Here is an 18,601-nt window from a genome sequence, read left to right as displayed (position 1 = left end):
TCCCCCCACACCCTGCTGCACCTCCTCCACAGCCCCCCTAACATCACATTGCAGAGCAGAGAGGTCCCCCACACACACCCTGCTGCACCCCCTCCCCCCACACCCTGCTGCACCTCCTCCCCCCACACCCTGCTGCACCTCCTCCACAGCCCCCCTAACATCACATTGCAGAGCAGAGAGGCTCCCCCCCACACCCTGCTGCACCTCCTCCACAGCCCCCCTAACATCACATTGCAGAGCAGAGAGGTCCCCCACACACACCCTGCTGCACCCCCTCCCCCCATACCCTGCTGCACCTCCTCCCCCCACACCCTGCTGCACCTCCTCCACAGCCCCCCTAACATCACATTGCAGAGCAGACAGGTTCCCCCCCACACCCTGCTGCACCTCCTCCCCAGGCCCCAAACATCACATTGCAGAGCAGAGAGGTTCCCCCCCACACCCTGCAGAACCTCCCAGGTGTGCAGGTTCCATGGGGGGGAAATCCCATCCACTGCCCTAGTGACGTCACAGACGCGGCCCCGCCTCCCCAGGAGGTTTCCTCCCACAATGCAACGCGGCTCCCGGGTGACGTGTAGCCGGATCCCATTGTCATAACAACACGGGACAGTGAGACCGTAGCACCGGGGGAACCGGCAGCACCGGTATATATACTGTATATACAGCACCTGGGGAGCCGACAGCACCGGTATATACACAGCACCGGGGGAGCCGGCAGCACCGGTATATATACTGTATTTACAGCACCAGGGGAGCCGGCAGCACCGGTATATACACAGCACCGGGGGAGCCGGCAGCACCGGTATATACACAGCACCGGGGGAGCCGGCAGCACCGGTATATACACAGCACCGGGGGAACCGGCAGCACCGGTATATACACAGCACCGGGGGAGCCGGCAGCACCGGTATATATACTGTATATACAGCACCGGGGGAGCCGGCAGCACAGGTATATATACAGCACAGGTATACTGTAAATACAGCACCGGGGAGCAGGTACATATACACTGTATATACAGCACAGATATATACTGTATATACAGCACCGGTATATATATACAGTATATATAAATATATATATACTGTATATACAGCAACGGGGGAGCAGGTACATATATACTGTACATACAGCAAAGGTGTATATATATATATATATATATATATATATAATGTATATACAGCACTGGGGGAGCCGGCAGCACAGGTATATAGCTGTGTATTGCAGCAGGCATATGCTTATAGGGGTCCGTGTTATGTGGATTTGAAGCAAACGGTGGCACTGTGTGCTCATTTGCATGTCATTTCCCAGAATCCCTTGCTGCAGTGGAAGCGCTGGGTAATAATGGTGAAAGGCGGGGTTGCAGACCTGTCTAAGACATGCAAGTGAGCATACAGGAATATTTCCATTTGATATATTTAGCACAGGCGCGTTGTATAGAAATATCAGGACTAGAGGTGACTGACATGTAACATCTCCCCTATTAGAACTTGGGACGGTGACCTGAGGCCGCTGTGAGATGAGCACAGTGGAGTCAGAAGAGAAAGGCCAGGGGGACGCTGCCGCCGCCCCCTCCCAGGATGACGGCATGAGCTGGTGGTACCGATGGCTCTGCAGGATAGCTGGGGTCCTCGGGGGCATTTGTAAGTATGATTATTATATAACAATGTGTCATATAGTAAAACAGAAGTACAGGTCAATCAACCCCTGTCCTCAAAAGCTTCTGATATAAAGTCCCAAGGAGAGCATGCACAGATGTACCAGCCATGTACACAGCACTTCCTAGAAGTGACTTTACAGTATGCAGACACATACAATACATACCTATCGTAAGAGGAATCATGGGATGTTCATGCAGCCGGTGGAATGAGACCCCACACATTGAGTCTGGTGATGTAATTACAAGGTTTTTCCACCAGCCCCATAGATCCAGTCCCACATTGTTTGTTTTTTAGATTTATTTATTTTTTGGACCGATGCTAACCTTATAACCCCTATAATACTCACGACTGCTCATGTAATCTATGGTATTTTCTACTAGGTAAACTTTAAATCCCATCGTTTCTCACAGCAGATGTGTAACCTCGCCCTAAAAACCATCAGCAAATGGTTATTTCGATCTCCAATATCTGCCTCTCTTCTGTCCCTTTCCTACTACTAGATGTATAACTTCATGCAGGGGTGGCCAACTCCGGTCCTCAAGGGCCACCAGCAGGTTTTAAGGATATCCCTGCTTCAGCACAGGTGGTTCAATCAGTGCTCAAGATTGAGCCACCTGTGCTGAAGTAGGGACAGATTGAGCACGTAACCCCAATAGCTCGCCTGTTGGTGACCCTTGAGGACTTGAGTTGGACACCCCTGACTTCATGTTGTATGTCAAAGTAAAAGTTTGCAAACAATATAACAATGCACTATTCTTTTATCGTCTGCCAGTAGATACTGGCATATTCCCATTTATTGGCAGGCATAAGATGGTGGCAGATTTATAGATCCACTGAATCCGTTGTATTTTGACTAATTCCCCCTTATCTGTGGCTGTTACCAATTGATAATGATTCTCACACATTACCGAATATACTCCTAAAAGGAATATACTCATAAACCTTTCCATTCTGTAGATGAGTTTTGAGTGTCTGCTCAGCGAGGGGACTTGCATGAACATCCGGGGCTTCAGGTTATATTGGGGAGGGGGGGGGGAAACAAATCTTTCCAGCTGTTGCTGAGGTAGTCAAAAAACACACGTACAGTACTTAATACGATCATATCATTTTGATTATGGAAGTTTATGAATGAAATGCAAAGAGTCGTCACTTTGTGTCCCAGTTTATCTGGATTTCAAACGGGTTCCTTGTAACTTTGAGCTGTGATTTAATCATGTAAAAATCCCATCATGTGCCAATTATGTTTAATGGACCTTATTCTATGCACGCCGAAAAATAAGGCCCCATATTGTATTATATTCCCCTACATTACAATGTTTTTTTTTAAAGGGCTGCATGCATTGTCGGCACTATATAAAAAATATACACATACAAATATGGAAACCTCAAGTACATGCTCACAATGGTCTGTAGCAAAAACAATAGAAAGAGGTGATCTGGCACACAATTAATGAAGCACTATAATGTCACCTGCCGGTGCCCACAGACCAAGGGGGGTCGTCCTACCAGGTCCCCAAGTGGTATCAGGGTAAAGAGAATAGTCCAGGCACACGGTCTTATCACAAAGTAGAAAATGTAATCCAGCAGATTTATGCTGGATTAAATTTTCTACTTTGTGATAAGACTGTGTGCCTGGACTATTCTCTTTACCCTGTAGCAAAAACAAGACATCACAGCAGCAGATGTGCAATGTTAGTAAGGACTGGGGATGGCTGTGTAGCCACAGTTACTGTAATTGGCCTGTTTTTGTGTTTGACATCTACAGAGGGAATCGGTCTTTCAAAAATTCTTATTAAAGTCTATATTGTTTGCACCCATTTAAACCCCGGCTGTGCTGCAAAAGCGGTGTAATGCGGCAGGCATAAGTTTATAGGGCTCCATGTTCAAATGGGTTGGAAGCAAAAAGTGAGACACTGTGCTCATTTACATGTCATTTCCCAGAATCCCTGTGTGCAACGGAAACATTGCATGCTAAGACATGATGGGGCCCGGCAGGGTTGCGGACTTGTCTGAGTTATGTGAATGTGCTCACAAGTGATATTTTTAATCTTCCATTTAAATTAAAACTGTTCTGTTTTGTAAGTAGGGTGTACACTTTGCCCTTCTTTTTACGCTTGAAGTTTTAGCTGTAGCTCCTGACCGCTCTGTCGTATTGAACCTTGTGGGTGAAGAAGTTGTGACAATAAAAACTCGCCGTTGAGGTGTATGAATAGAGTGTGAGGTGTCACAATTTAGTGCTTGCGTTTATTGGATTTAGAACCTGTCTCCTTGTAGCTTTGGAGAATCCATTTTGACCTGTCCGCAGTGACATCTGTTATGATGGATTAGCCTTGCTCGGCTTGGATAATAGTGGCTGTAGCAGGCTGTATACAGACACACACAAGTTGATGACAGATTTCAGCCACCGAGTGCCTAACCCCAAGTATTTTCTATTTTTTTTTTTACTATATTTGAATCTCTTATAGACAAAAATATATGTTCCCCGCTCTCATAATAGAAATGTAGACGCAACACTGAGATTGATGAAAAAATTGCTGACCTCCCGGGCCGTGTGTTATTATCAGACCAAAACCAATCCGGACTCGCCCGGTCCCGTCAAGCATTCCATGGGACACTTAGTAGATTGGGGTATCGACACTCCCTGGATTTTCATGTGCATTTTTTGTAACTTGTATATAGCACATTCATATTGCGACGTACAATCACCTGTGTGCGAATTTTTCTATTTTGAGCAGTAAAATACATTTTTTTTGGCCAGTCTCAGTGTTGCTGCTACATTTCCATTATGAGAGCGAGGAACATATATTTTTTGTCTTTATTGCAGTATTTGGGGATTTACAGGGATCCCTCTTTGCTCCCCAGCCATTATACATTATACTGATTTTACCTATTTTCCATTGGTGGTGCCGATTGCCATTTTTTGTTCCAAGCCTTCTGTAAAAGAATGTGCTCGGGTTTAAAAATGTTTCATTTTACAGACAAAAGAAAGCCCTGCCGGGACGTGCTTAGTTTTGAAGCTCTAGATGCAAAGCTGACCCTGGGTCTCACATTTGGCTCTCCCACTTCAAAGGCAGGGCCCGATACCTCCTTCTTCCTATAAATAGGTTGGACAGCTGACACGGGTTACATTTCTGTAGCGTGTGTGTGCGTGCTATGCTCGCTGGTGGAGAGTTCTTAAACACCCTGTCATCCATTAATTGTCCCCATGAGACCTCCCAGCCTCTCTAAGTCTGTGTATATGGGTGCATATTTGTATTCCACCCTGCTGTACATAATATTTAAAAGTTCCTTAAAGATCCACTTTTTTTAATGAGACCCTCTCCAACTCTCCAACTATCCAACACTCTCCTGTCTTTCTTTAATTTCATTCTAGAAACGCATAATCGGGGTGGAAAAACAACATAGGCGCCTAAAAATGTTCTCCTGGCGCCTGTGTTGCAGCTCCATACTGACTGACCTGTCAATCACCACTGCGACTGGCAACAGCACGACGTGTGTGTGTGTGTGTGCACCACAAATGCACACTGACACACTGAACCGCCTCCAGGAAGGGCTGGAGGTGTGGGAAGTGCTGTGATGGCCACCTCCCCCCCCCCCTTTCCAACACACTCAGGGGCCAGACAGAATGTTTAGGAGCCATAGGTTTTTATATTTTTGCCCAACCCTGTGCAGAGTCCTGATGTGTATGGACAAACCCTTGCCATGTTATAGTCCTCCCTCCCACATTGTACTGCACTGCGGAATATGTTGGTGCCATACAAATAAAAGCTAATCATATATTTACGCAGGGCTCAACCATGCATTCATTGAATAATGAACCCCCACCCCACTTAAACCTCGCCTGCAGACACACGCAGCCGTGACGCCGGGATTTAAACTGGGTTGACCCACATCAAAGGTGCGTCTTCACCACAAAGCAACTCTCTCGGCTTGTTACTTCTGACTCTGCAACAGGCGGGGAAAGGGTCAGCGGTGACCTGAGAACGTTTAGGGAGAAGAAGTGATGTAGAGCAGTGGTGCTCAACTCCAGTCCTCAATACCCCCCCAACAGGTCAGGTCTTCGGTTGAGCCACCTGTGCTGAAGCTGGGATATCCTTAAAACCTGACCTGTTGGGGGGGGGGGGGGTCTTGAGGACTGGAGTTGAGCGCCCCTGATGTTAGAGGACTGCGTGCCGGGACTGGCCGTGTTTGCCATTGCAGATGGAGCGTAAACTCGTATGCTCCTGGAACCATAAAGTAATTCCAGACTTGTCCATCAATGTGAGGTCAATTAAAGCAGATTTAAGCTTCCCAGGATACCAGAAGTGCTATCAACAAATAAGCTTTGCTGACCATGGCGATACTTGGATTTTAGCCTTTCGGTTCTATCCGTTGGGATTATATTATTTTGGACATACATTTCCTGCCAGGACAGTGTTTCCCCAGCCCTGCACCCTCTCCTTCCCTCCTCACTGAGCTAATGTTACGCTTGGGTATAATATCTAGCTCTCTCCCCTGCTGTGTGCTGTCAGCCGAGAAGAGTGGGTGTATCGCATGTAATGAAACCCATGCAAGTTTCATGAATAGTGGAGACCTACAATGCCTATTTAAATTCTGTAGGGCTGGCTTCTTTTTCAATAATGCTCAATTGGTGTGTGTGTGTGTGTGTGTGTGTGTGTGTGTGTGTGTACATACAGTACACACAGACACATTAGTTGAAAGTAGCTGACGTTGCTCGGGGTTAAAAAAAAAAAAAATACTGAGATTTATAAATGCATAATTAAAATGTTTAGTTTCTTAATAGGAAATCCCCTGGCTAAAACATCAACAGCTCCACTCATAAGTTTCATTGCCTCTGAGGTCCTGAAGTGTTCGATCAGAGCCTCTAATGCTGCGTGTGTGTGTGTGTGTGTGTGTGTGACTTTGTACTCTCATCCCAAACACTAATCTCGCCCTCCTAAAGAACGCCTGCTCCTGTGGTTTTGCTAAAGTTACCAATTGGATTTTCAGAGTGACCAAGATGTAAGTGGTAGCTTGAGGGTTGTGTGATGGGATCATGTCATTGGTGATGTCATGAAGTGTATCCAAACACCGACAAAATCTGTCTCCTAGATCTCGGGAAGCATCATGCAAAAATGTGGTTATATCTAAAGAGGTGTCCAAATGCCTAGCAACCAGACAGACCTTTCCCAAATATATATTGGGTATTAAATCTATCTATTACTGTGCTTTTCCTTCATACATGCAGTTACTTCATTCTTACTTCACCCTTCAGTAAAAGGAATGTCCCTAATAATGTTAGGCCACCTTACTGAAAATGCCAAATACGATTGGCTTTAAGTTACTAGTGTTCTTGCAGCAACATATGTCACGTGCATGTTTGGACGACTTGACCGTTTTGCTACACGTATAATCCAGGGAATTCTTCTTTTTCACACGATCTATCAATTTGAGCCTACGCAATGAGACACATGGCTGGTCCAATCCCTCCAGTCCTGTGCTGAGCCGTTGAGCAGGAAGGAATGCTCACCCCAGACTCATTCCTGGTGACCAAGCAAAGCAGACTTGATGTCCTCCGTTGAAATGGCCGTAGCGTCGTGTTTTCCAAGCGCTCTCAGCTTGCGTGTTCTTGTTTTTCAGCCTGTGCCATGGCCGGTCTGTGGAACTGTGTCACCATCAGCCCATTGAATATAGCAGCTGGTATATGGATGATGTAAGTATATGGAGCAAATTGTACATGCAAACCTCCTAACCTTAACTCTTCGTATGGGTCCGTATGAGCCATTAAATGCTTAAACCTCAGCAGGACTTAACATTGCACCACAGACTTATTCGGCACTGGCAGGCATCAGCATTCTGCTGTGGTTAGTACGTGGATTCAAAAGTGCTGATATTGAAAGGGGTTCTTTTCAGGCCTTGAATCATCTTGAGCATGATTCCTAGACCATGCTTTGATCACACGTGTTCCTTTTCCAGGTCTGGTCTTACAAAGGTCTTGTACATCCCTACATGACTAATACTCACGGTGGCATATTAAAAGGTTTCGCAAACCTACCAAGACCAATCTACATTCCATCACACAAATGCAATGTAATCCTCGCTGTGGCTTATAAAAGCTGTACCTGTGTCATGGTTTCTCATGACATCATTATAGTCTCAGGCCTCATAAGTAGTCCCTTGTAGCAGAACATGTAGTTAATTAGAAGCTGTTAAATAAATGCTTCTAGGTAACTAGAACTCAGTAGCCTCCTGCTTTTTAATTACTAGTTAGGTACATGGATATACACGTGTGGCACTTCGATTACATTTCGTAATGACAGCAAAAGGGGCTGAAGTATGGGGTATTACGGTATAACACTGGTTAGTGGGTTTCAGTGAGGGGAAAGGAAATCAGTGAAGTGGAAAAAAAATATCGCGCCCCCCCCAGTTTGCGCACCCCTGTTCTAGTGTATGTATGTGTATCCCTCTCTCCCTCCCACATTCTCTCTCCCTCCCTCCCGCATTCCCTCCCTCCCTCCCGCATTCCCTCCCTCTCTCCAGGCAGTTCCATGCACTGTAAAATGGTATTCTTCGCAGATTCTTAGCTATCGTGTTATATAGAATAAATAAATACACAATTTCCTTTTTTGACTTCATTTGTGTCCAGTGTTAGTATTATGAACACCCTGGTGATCATATATAATCTACTATATATAGATAGATATAGAGGAGAGTGCACATTTTAACAAAAAATCGCCATGGCTATAGATGAGCGTTTCTTTTCTTGCACAGCTGTGCGCACAGTCCTTACTATGTAAAGTGATTAGCGTCACATTAGGTGAGAGCTTGGTTCCTGGGCAGTTGCTTAATGGACGGGTTCTCTGCTTTCCTTCCTAGGATGAACGCGTTCGTCCTGTTCCTCTGCGAGGTGCCCTTCTGCTGCCAGTTCATTGAGTTTGCCCAGATCATTTCTGCAAAAACCGATAAGATGAAACCATGGCAAAAAGCCGTATTGTATTGCGGGTATGTTCTGTTTTTATTCACCTCTTGCGTTGCAAATCGCGTATTCCGACTTCGAAATATTGCGCTCATCGTTCCAGGGAACAGCCTTCACCATTTGCTTCATATTACATCATTTAATAACTTTTCATTTGGACCCCGTACCCTAATTCACTGAACAAAATGAGAAATACCGCAGGCTGTACAAAATATACAGATTTGATACTAAATAGAGTTTGTTACTCACTGAGGAAAGTGATGAGTAAGGCTGCACTTATAGTGCCGGCAACAACGGCGTTGCGTCAAAACAAGTGCATTGCCGCAGTCACGTGCGCTTATAGTAAGCGCGACGGAGCGACGGCTTGGTTGCGATCGCTGGAAGTCATCTCAATTTGCTGTTTCCAGCGACCGCAGTCTGACTTCGCCGCATCACTGTTGCTGGCACCATAAGCGTAGCTTTATAAGGCTGCGTCCCCGCTAGCACTGAGCGCGCTAAGGTGGCGGCGCTTGCCGAGTTTACTTCGTGCAATGTGAATTCTCACGGCCCCGCTCATGCGCAGGTACGTACGCTCTACCAAGCTTGGCAAGTCAAAAAAAAAAAAGTGTTTGAAGCATGCTCAATAGGCCCCCCCATGCACCCCCCCCCCGCGCACTCGCCACCACTGATGTCACCACTCAAGCATGAGCGCGGTCAGCGCCAGCGGGGACGCAGCCTAAGGCATTTCCTAATATAGTGTGTATGTATACCTTGAGAAAGGTCTCGGTAGGAACTGAAACGTTAAGTCAATAAGTGTGTGCGTGCCCTTGGTATTCCAGTAGATGGCACCATACTCTAAATATTGTTGCTTAAACAGCCCAGGGCTGCCGTCACGGAGACTGAACAGATAGCATTTTGAGCCTGCTAATCAGGCCATTATATTGCACTTTAGGGCAGACCATGTTGCTTGCCGAGCGCATGTCAGTGTGCGTTTCTTTCTCTTCCCCACAGGATGGCGGTGTTCCCTGTCATTCTCAGTTTCTCATTGACCACCTTCCTTGGCAATGCTCTTGCATTCGGAGCAGGAGTGCTGTACGGTCTCCCCGCCTTGGGCAAAAAGTAAGGAGGGCGGTGTAAGAACTTAACCTGGAACTAAATACAGAACAAGTCTGCAGCAGCAGTTCACATGCTGCTCCTTCCCTGATGTTAAAGGGAGGGTTCTTTCTGAGCTGCTTTCGTTAGCCCTGTCACTGCCAAAGGTGACAGCAAGCACAAGTCACAGTGAAGCGACTTAAGTAGCTGCCTAGGGCAATGTGTTGCAGGCACCTCTGGCCACTGAAGTTAAATAGGCATCAATGAATATTTTTATAACGCACTGTAATTCATTGTCAACGCTTTATAATCTGCTGTTCCAATGTTTCTCTGCATACACGTCATGTAGTTCTTTTGTGTTTGAATTTGCTGTAAAATGCCATATTGAGTGTATCCACTATATATTTGGGACACTTCTGTCTGTCCGCTAGGCATTTGGACACCTCTTAGGATACCGTAACCACGTTTTGCACGATGCTTCCTGAGATCAAGCAGCAGATTTTTGTCTATGTTTGGATACAATTCACTGATGACATCAGCCATGACATCACAAATGACATGAACCCATCACACAACCCTCAGGCTCCCACTTAATCTTGGTCACCCCTGAAAATCCAATTTCCAACACTAGCAAAAATACAGGAGCACCCATAGCTCTTCAAGAGTGTGAGATCATAGTTAGGGACACGATGTCCCAATGTCCCACACACGCAGCATTAGAGGCTCTCGACCGAACACTTAAGGACCTCAGAGGCAGTGAAGCTATGATGGGTGGAGTTCAGGGTTGCCACCTTCTACTGAAGGCCAACCCGGAGACAACATTTTAAAATGTTGTGCTTGCCTTCGGCGGTGGTCGGCTCCCTGGCATCATTCCAACATCCTCCCGGCATCTCCCGCAGCAACCCGTCAATATGGTCGCAATTGTTGACGTGGCGCCATTTGATGCCACGTGGCCACATTGACAGGACTTACTTGCCGGGGAAGATGCCAGGAGGACTCCGCCGCCGCCGAACACCACCACCCGGAGGTTTACTGGGTAAACCCCGGAGCCCGGTGACAAAACCCGTAGTCCCCGGGTCAAACCAGAGTGGTGGCAACCCTGGTGGAGTTGTGGGTTTAGCCGGGGATTTTGCATTAGGAAACCAAAAAATGTAATTATCCATTGTGAATGCGAGAAAAAATACAATGGTTACGGGTTCAATATTTTTCAGAGTTGAATCAAGTTTATTTCATTACGAGTATACAGGAGAAGAAGCTCAATGCAGAGCTGTCTCTGCCATACAGTGACAAACACATCATCTTTATACCCTCCTGGGGTATAATACATGCCCCTAGATGGGCTGGCTTACAGAAAATTATAATAATACGCCCCTCCAGGAGGGGTTGACCATTTTATTGATACGGATACCTAAATACAAGAAAATACAGGTTTTTATTACATAAGTTTTATACTTGGGTTCACTCCTGGGGTGAGGTTTTCTGTGACCATATAATTATCACATTCCTAAATTTAGGGCTGTTGTTGGAAAATAAGGAGGAGAAGCAGCTTTTTATCTCTTCTGCTCCTAAACTCCAATTATTTTGCAAACACATCCACCCACCCAAATGGGGGTTTTTACATAACGGCTATTCCTACCTCAAACTGGTTCTGCATTCCGTTCACCCCCCCCCCCTTGCACCTGGCATATATACAGATTAGTTGTGGAAGAGTGAAATACCCTGAGGGAATCTGTGACTTACACTGGCGTCACATTTTATTCTTACTTTGCCCGCACGGCTGGATGCGTGCGGACCACGTGGTGACGGCGTCACAGTCACGTGGCGCGCCCGGCTTCCCCGACACCCCTGAAGTTGAAGTGAGGTAAGCGGGGGTGCGGGGAAGCAGAGGGCAAAGGCAGAAGCAGCTAGGGGGTCGGGAAGGGGAACAAAAATGCGCGCCGAGTGGAGGGGGTGCACGGAGGGGATGCGGCTGGCGCGCTGTTTAGTCACGGCGCCAGCCGGAGTAAATCCCCGGCCAATTAGTGGCAAATGTTAGTGGCAGTACAGGATAGCAAGATCACAGAGGTCAAATCTCAATCAAACTTCTATCATACTACATAAAAAACATGATGGACAAACAGAGAAACAAAATGGTTGCATGGATCCTTGTACACCCCCCCCCCCCGTGTGCTTTATATCACACTTTCACACCATTTATAAATCTTAGTATTTTTTTTTTGTTTTCTTCTAATTCCTGAGCAACGCCGGCTACTTTCAGCTGGTACGCACTTAAGCAAAGGAGTAGGTTATTCATTGCCCTTTGGAAATCGGGGCGCGATCTAGTTGCTAGCACAGGTTGTTCTAGCTCATAACAGGTTCCCTCCACTCTGTTACAGGGGCGAAGCCATCAGATATGCAAATCTGCAGCAGCAAAAGAAGCAACCGGACGAAGAGAAACAGACAGCGAGTTAAAGCGCTGGTCCCGCGGCCCAGGAGAGATGTACAATATGCCGCGGCCGAGCCCACAAACACTCGCAGAACTCTTGAGGATTAACAAATTCTCTCTTTTATTTTTTTTTATGGATCTTGGTTCCCCGGCTGTGTTATTTTTGAACAACTTTAGAATCCCGGGGGAATTCCCAAACACCGCAGCAGCAGCAGCAAAAACAAAAATAAGGATATTGGTACTATTTTCATTTGATAAAAGTTGCATGGGGAAACCAATTCAAGAGAAAATGTTTTGTTGTACAGGAGAAGTCTTGTATTTGCACAACGAGATGCTGTGATTGTGTTATGAGGAGTCTATGGGAAGGACGTCTTAGCAATTTCTTACATTTTTAAATTAAATCCCGCTAGCCCTTTTTGTTTTTTGTTTTTTCGTTTTTAAACTCCCTGCAGTCTAACTTGGGGGTGGGCAACTCCAGTCCTCAAGGGCCACCAACAGGTCAGGTTTTCAGGATATCCCTGCTTCAGCACAGATGGCTCAATGAGTCCCAGCTTCAACACAAGACTGAGCCACTGATTGAGCCACCTGCGCTGAAGCAGGGATATCCTGAGAACCTGACCTGTCGGTGGCCCTTGAGGACTGGAGTCCCCCCCCCCCCCTGCTCTAACTCTTACGCTGATGCGTTTTGTTTTTTAGAGAGAAATAATTCCTAGCACAAACTATGTTGAAATAACGTAGTTCTGTTTCCAGGTTTCATGTAAAGCACTTTTGCTAATAGGGAGCATTGCAAAGTAATCTCGCAGCCCACTGCAACTCCAGCGTTGCATCCACCAGTGGCTGAGCACTGTCGCAGAATTCTCCACACTCGTGTTGATGCACACGAATGAAACTCTGCTGCCGGGAAACATATATCCGTTACAGGTCATGGCCATGCCTGGGCTGAAATCACTCCCTTTGTCCCTCCCTACCATAACTTTGACACGGCCACCTCCTGGTTCTGATTTGCTGGAGGCGGCAGATTTCTTGCTTGACTTCATAGAGGCTGATCCAATGGACATGGAAAATCGAGAGAGATCTACCGCGGTATGGATAACTTGCAGCCATTGTAAGTAGGCAAACGGCCAGTCAGCTACTGGTGCTCCTTTCCCACTCTCCTGATAGGAGACCTGGAACACATTGCAAACTGTTTGTAATCCCTTTGCTGTCGGCGGAACCAAAAGCGTGTCTCTGGCAGCAAAGGGATAAATGCCTGTTCATTGATCATAAGATCATTACATTGTGACGAAAACTTGTCATTGTGTTGAATGCAAGTTTCTCGTCAGCTGTTGGCTTAAACTGCAGTAAAGCACTTCAGATGTTGGGTACGAAGTCTAAGCCCTTCAAGTCTAATGGTCCATTTCTGTTTCTGCAGTTGAGTGTGCAGGGTGCTACATTTCTTGCATGCAGTCCATGGGATAATGCAGGAAGGTTCCCAGTGTCCAGAACTCATCCACATTATACCGTGATGTGCAGTGGTTGAGGATTCAGTCTTTGATAACCTCTCATGGTCTATCTGACAGATACTTGTATAGTTCAACATTTTTATTGGCGCTACAGGAAGAAAAAGGAGATGGAGCGTCTTGGCGCAACACCATCTATTGTGCCTAGCTCTAGTCTACACCAGTGGTGGCCAGCTACAGTCCTCAAGGGCCACCTACAAGTCAGAGTTTAGGGATATCCCTGCTTCAGCACAGGCGGCTCAGTCATTCTTACTGAGCCACCGGTGCTGAAGCAGGAATATCCTTTAAAACTTGACCTGTTGGTCCACACGGTTTCCCCTAATGAGAGGCAGAAAACAATGTTGGATATTGGTATTACCTAATCACAAATGGATAGGAAGGGAAATAAGGCGAGATGCCAAAGAAGATAGAAAGAGCCACGCTCCATCAAAGATGCACATCAAACGCTTCTCTTCTTGTAGCGGCATCAAATGTAAGACACTGGTTAATCCACTCGCCAAAGCACAAGGAACGGTAGCAGCCAGAATTGCATTGATCAAATTGCCTCTTTGTGTGGGTTTGGTGGCAAAATGCTGCTTTGTCATCCTATTACATTTTTGCCAGAGTGTTTGACTGAGGCTGGAACTGCCCCAGCACCCTTTTGTATTTTCAAGAGAAGCTTTGTTGAGCCTCCTCATACATAAGTTGATCGACTTGTAGTGGTGTCGACATTTGAAAGTTAAATATAGAATCTCAAGAACTATAAACACGGACAGCAGGTAACGCAACTGCTGGAGTGCTTTAGCGCTGTGTAAGTCAAACTTTTCAAGAGATATTCAATGATTGGCCCCTTTTCCCGTATTCCTTTGTATAATCGCTGTTTTTATTTATTTATTTGCTAAAGTGAGGGATTGTAACACGGCGACAAAAAGTGAGAATTCTTTCAGAAAATAAGTGTTTGTTCAGTTCATCTGGGTTTATGTACAAAATGATGATTTCCACCTTAGATGAGTTTGACTATTATTATTATTATTATTATTATTATTATTATTTTGCAATACTTCAAGCAAGTTCAATAAGCCAGGTTATTAATATTAATCTTTTTAGACAGTTTTACATTTTTCCTTTTTAATGTGTTGTAGATATGAATAGTATTTATTAGGGGGGGAGTGATACAGTTGGCTGTTACTTGTTTCACAAACACTAATAGGTGTCATACTGTAAAGGGAATGAATATACTTCTTTATAGAACTGTTTACCTCTGTTTCCAAAAGGGAAAAACTCATTAGACCTTGGGAGGAAATGGGTTACTTACTGATCAATTTTTTAATGTGGAGCTCATGTTAAAGCTCCGTTTTCAAACGATTGTGCTTGGGATTGGAGCTTAAGGCAACTCATTTATGCCATCCTAGCTGCAACTACATGCAAGAGACTTCTTTTGACTTTTTGTCTATGCAGTGAATAAAAAATAAATACATTTCTACCTCCCATGATTTGTTGTATGATTTGTAAACCTTTTAGTTTTAGGTAAAGCTACTGTATTGGTTTTAACAGGAATGATCACAAAAGACCTCCTTAAAAAAACCACACACACTCAGAAGATCCAGATGTGAAATAAGTTAGAACATGGGGTGTTGTGTAATATAACCCACAGACAGTGGCATTTTAGTTTATTTAGGAAACCCAAGAAGAAAGGATTGCTTCGTAAGGAAGTATTTCAAATTCAAGTTAAAATTGCCATATGTGTAAGTCTACCATTTTTCGTAAGATCTTTGTACCAGTAACATACAGTGGTACATTTATGCTTATTTTAGTCTATACAGCTGTGTGTATTATAAATAATGTACACACACACATATGTATGTATAAAACTACATATATATGTTTTCCAGTTTGGTCTTCATGCATTGAGGATAATTGTGATACTTGTAGGAGCCATAAACTTGAATTATAATCAGATACAGTAATCCTGCAGCAAGGCAGCTCGTAGATATACAGAACCACCCACCAACCAAGTACCAGTTCCTGCATATTCCTCTATGTGACGCTTGATACCGTATCTGAGTTATGTTTATGGCGGGAGATGGTTTTCTCCACTTGATAGTTGTTCTGCACGCTAATACACACGTATCTTCTGCACTGCTTAAGATGCATGAAGTAGACTCAAGTCTTTGTTCTTATCTTGTTGTTTGTAATCCCCAGAATAAGAAGGGGGGGGGGGAAGTTAATGCTGAGGGGTCATTGTAGAGAGAGCGAGAGCAAGCCTTCATCTACAGGTTGTAACTGTACAGAGGTGCAACGTAACAAGGAGGTGGGTATCAACCCTACTCTTCTGCATTTCGCCAGCCTACAAGTCAAAGTAAAAGCATCTTCCTATCTCATGAAGGAGCGCCGGCCAGTTCTAAAGTAGGACTCTATTTGCTCAAGGGACCTCCCTTTGGTCTCCGGGACACAGTAGTAGTTGAAGACCATGCAGAACAAGCAGATAATGGTGAAAAAGAAGAAAGGGACTTCCAGGCCCACAGAATTCTGTTGAAAAAAGAAGAGAAGTTTCACTGTGGAGTCTAAGCCAAAATGTTATAACTTTAATAAGTGATTACGTATACAACTTGTTTGAGAACGAGCCATGCAAGGGTTGAGTGATCACCACCCAATTATGTCAACCTAAGATCATGTACCCAGTGGTGATCTAACTTGTACTATAGGCATTACTGCTTAAAACAGCATTTCATTGCCTTTTAGCAAAGATTTGGTGCTGCAGAAACCAACAGCTGCTTTAAAAGTTGTTGCGGTTCCCTCGAACTTTCTGTTGCGACGTCTTTTATGGCTTTATCTGCTGCACCAATGTATTCACCTGCAAAGCTAAGGAGCATGCAAGCGGCATATAACACGTAAAATGAACTGTAAAGTTTACAATAAGGCATGTCCAGATGTTAGCCAGAACGGCTGTGTCTATGATACAAGACAAAGATGCCATATGAACCGCTTTGGTTCATAAAGCTGCTTCCTCCCGATTTATACTTACCACTGTCGGGAGAAAGGCTTCAGTCATGACGAAGCCAGTGATCCAGCTGACCATCACACAGAGACCGGAAGCCACTCCTCGTGCTCTCAGGGGCAGGATCTCTGACATAAGGAGCCAGGTGATGGGTCCCCAGCCCATGGCATAGCCTGGATAACAGAAGATGTGTGGGAAGATGTGTGAAGCATGGGATGCTCGACTATAGTTCTTGCAAGTGTCAAATTCACATGTGCTGCTGTCCTTATTTGTTTGAGATGGAACAGCTTAGACTGTCAGCTCTTCTGGGCAGTGACACCGTGTACCCCCTATGTGCCATAAAGCACAATGGGCTTGTATGGTACAGGGGTGGCAAACTCCAGTCCTGAAGAGCCACCAACAGGTCAGGTATTAGGGATATATCTGCTTAAGCAAAGATGGCTCAATCAGTGGCTCAGTTATTTTGATTGAGCCACCTGTGCTGAAGCAGGGTTATCCTTAAGACCTGACCTGTTGGTGGACTTTAATGACTGGAATTGCCCACCCCTGAATTAGTGCGAAGTTATAAGTTTGCTGCATTTCACAGCTTTGAGCACAGCCAGGGTTAAGATGCACAGCCAGTAGACCCACCCACAGACAGCGTTTCGACCTTAATGGGTCTCATCAGTGTGGGGTTGGTTATACTGGCTTTGCAAAATGAACAGGGATAGGTTTCACCATTAAGGTCGAAACGGCTGTCTGGGTGGGTTTACTGGCTATGCATCTTAACCCAAGCTGTGATCAAAGCCTATATGGGACCATGTTAAATGGTTTTGAAGCAAAAGGTGGCATTGTGTGCTCATTTGCATGTCATTTCCCAGAATCCCTTGCTGCAGTGGAAGAACTGTGTGCTGGGTGATAATGGTGAAAGGTGAGGTTGCAGACCTGTCTAAGACATGCAAATGAGCATACAGTAATATTTCCATTTGCTATATTCTTTTTTTACCCACCATAACTTAAGTGTGTGTATATGTGTATATGTGTATATGTGTATATATATATATATATATATATATACACACACACACACACACACTACAATAAAGAATGCAACTGTAAAGATGTAAATATGGTGAATATGTATTCCCTCCCTCAGAATTAGAGCTCTTTCCTAATATAATAATGACACACTGTGCTCATTTGCATGTCATTACCCAGAATCCCCGGAGGCACTCTTTGCTAAGCGATAATTGGTAAAGACAGGATTACAGACCTGTCTAAGATATGGAAATCTACCCACAAGTGGTATCTTTTATTTAATACAATAATAGAAGCATTCAGTGTCCTGACAATGATTAATAGAATTTGCGAGGCTAGACCGTACCTCTCTGTGTCCTATTCCATAATCCATCCAGTACAATTATTACTATATCATAGTCATTAGTGGGACACTTCACTATGGCCTATGCAGAATGGTAATCTTACCACAGTACACATTCATATCAGGTTGTTTGGCTGAGGTTTAGTTTCTAGCAGTCCCAATAAAACGTGGCGTGGGAATATTTAGGGAATTTCAGGGTGGATTATGGAATGGAGGTGTTCAAATGGACTGGGGGGGTCTCTGGAGACGAATTATTAGCAGTATTCAGAATCAATTTTGTCTGTCATGTCGTGTCTCAGTATCCATTTCTGTGTGAAATAATGTGTTTGTTTATAAGGATGAGTTTCGCTGACAGTACACAATAAATTAACCAATATAACAAACCTGTGTTTGCTTCTATCTATATGAATGAGCAGACAATCACAGTTTGGCAACAAGGATGGGATTCCAATATCTCGGACACTTGGACCAGAGGAGACGGATGGCTCTCTTTGGGACACTCAACTATGGGGCCATTTGTCAAGGCAAAGCGCCTTTTGAAATGCCTTTAGCTTAAATGTTGAGTGTTTCATGAGATCATGATGTCTTTTTGAAGTGTAGTCCGGGTGACGAAATCCCATATTAAGTAAGTTATAAGTATCTGTCAATTGATA

At 44.9% G+C, this 18,601-nt stretch overlaps 2 protein-coding genes across 8 annotated transcripts in view; one reads left to right on the top strand and one right to left on the bottom strand.

Moving 5' to 3' along the window:
* Positions 1–557: 557 nt before the first annotated feature.
* On the top strand, positions 558–15,078 carry CACFD1 (calcium channel flower domain containing 1). 7 transcript variants are annotated; one of them, XM_075578825.1, is made up of 6 exons: positions 558–644; positions 1,488–1,643; positions 7,281–7,353; positions 8,517–8,642; positions 9,607–9,714; positions 12,063–15,078. In XM_075578825.1, exons 2-6 carry the CDS (start codon positions 1,520–1,522, stop codon positions 12,136–12,138), a joined length of 507 nt encoding a protein of 168 aa, XP_075434940.1. In that variant the 5' UTR covers positions 558–644; positions 1,488–1,519; the 3' UTR covers positions 12,139–15,078. The 7 variants fall into 7 exon arrangements, with proteins under 7 accessions (XP_075434940.1, XP_075434939.1, XP_075434938.1 ...); XM_075578824.1 differs by having other exon boundaries at positions 563–688; XM_075578823.1 differs by having other exon boundaries at positions 563–723.
* The window catches only part of SLC2A6 (solute carrier family 2 member 6), a 16,532-nt gene continuing 12,149 nt past the window's right edge, over positions 14,219–18,601 (bottom strand). Inside the window, exons 9-10 of the mRNA XM_075578819.1 lie at positions 16,616–16,761; positions 14,219–16,119 (exon numbers count right to left, since the gene is read on the bottom strand). Coding sequence (XP_075434934.1) covers positions 15,964–16,119; positions 16,616–16,761 — 302 coding nt within the window. The 3' untranslated portion in view covers positions 14,219–15,963. The remainder of the gene's footprint in view (positions 16,120–16,615; positions 16,762–18,601) is intronic.

The sequence above is a fragment of the Ascaphus truei genome, chromosome 21 (genome assembly GCF_040206685.1).
Source record: "Ascaphus truei isolate aAscTru1 chromosome 21, aAscTru1.hap1, whole genome shotgun sequence".
NCBI classification, from domain to species: domain Eukaryota; kingdom Metazoa; phylum Chordata; class Amphibia; order Anura; family Ascaphidae; genus Ascaphus; species Ascaphus truei.
This window is presented reverse-complemented; position numbering and strand designations above follow the sequence as displayed.

Bases quoted from the DNA above. Each gene is read 5' to 3' on its own strand.
- CACFD1 (XM_075578825.1), top strand. From the start codon at position 1,520: ATGAGCACAGTGGAGTCAGAAGAGAAAGGCCAGGGGGACGCTGCCGCC. The intron at 7,354-8,516 runs GTAAGTATATGG...TTTCCTTCCTAG, and splicing joins GCAGCTGGTATATGGATGAT to GATGAACGCGTTCGTCCTGT. The intron at 8,643-9,606 runs GTATGTTCTGTT...TCTTCCCCACAG, and splicing joins AAAGCCGTATTGTATTGCGG to GATGGCGGTGTTCCCTGTCA.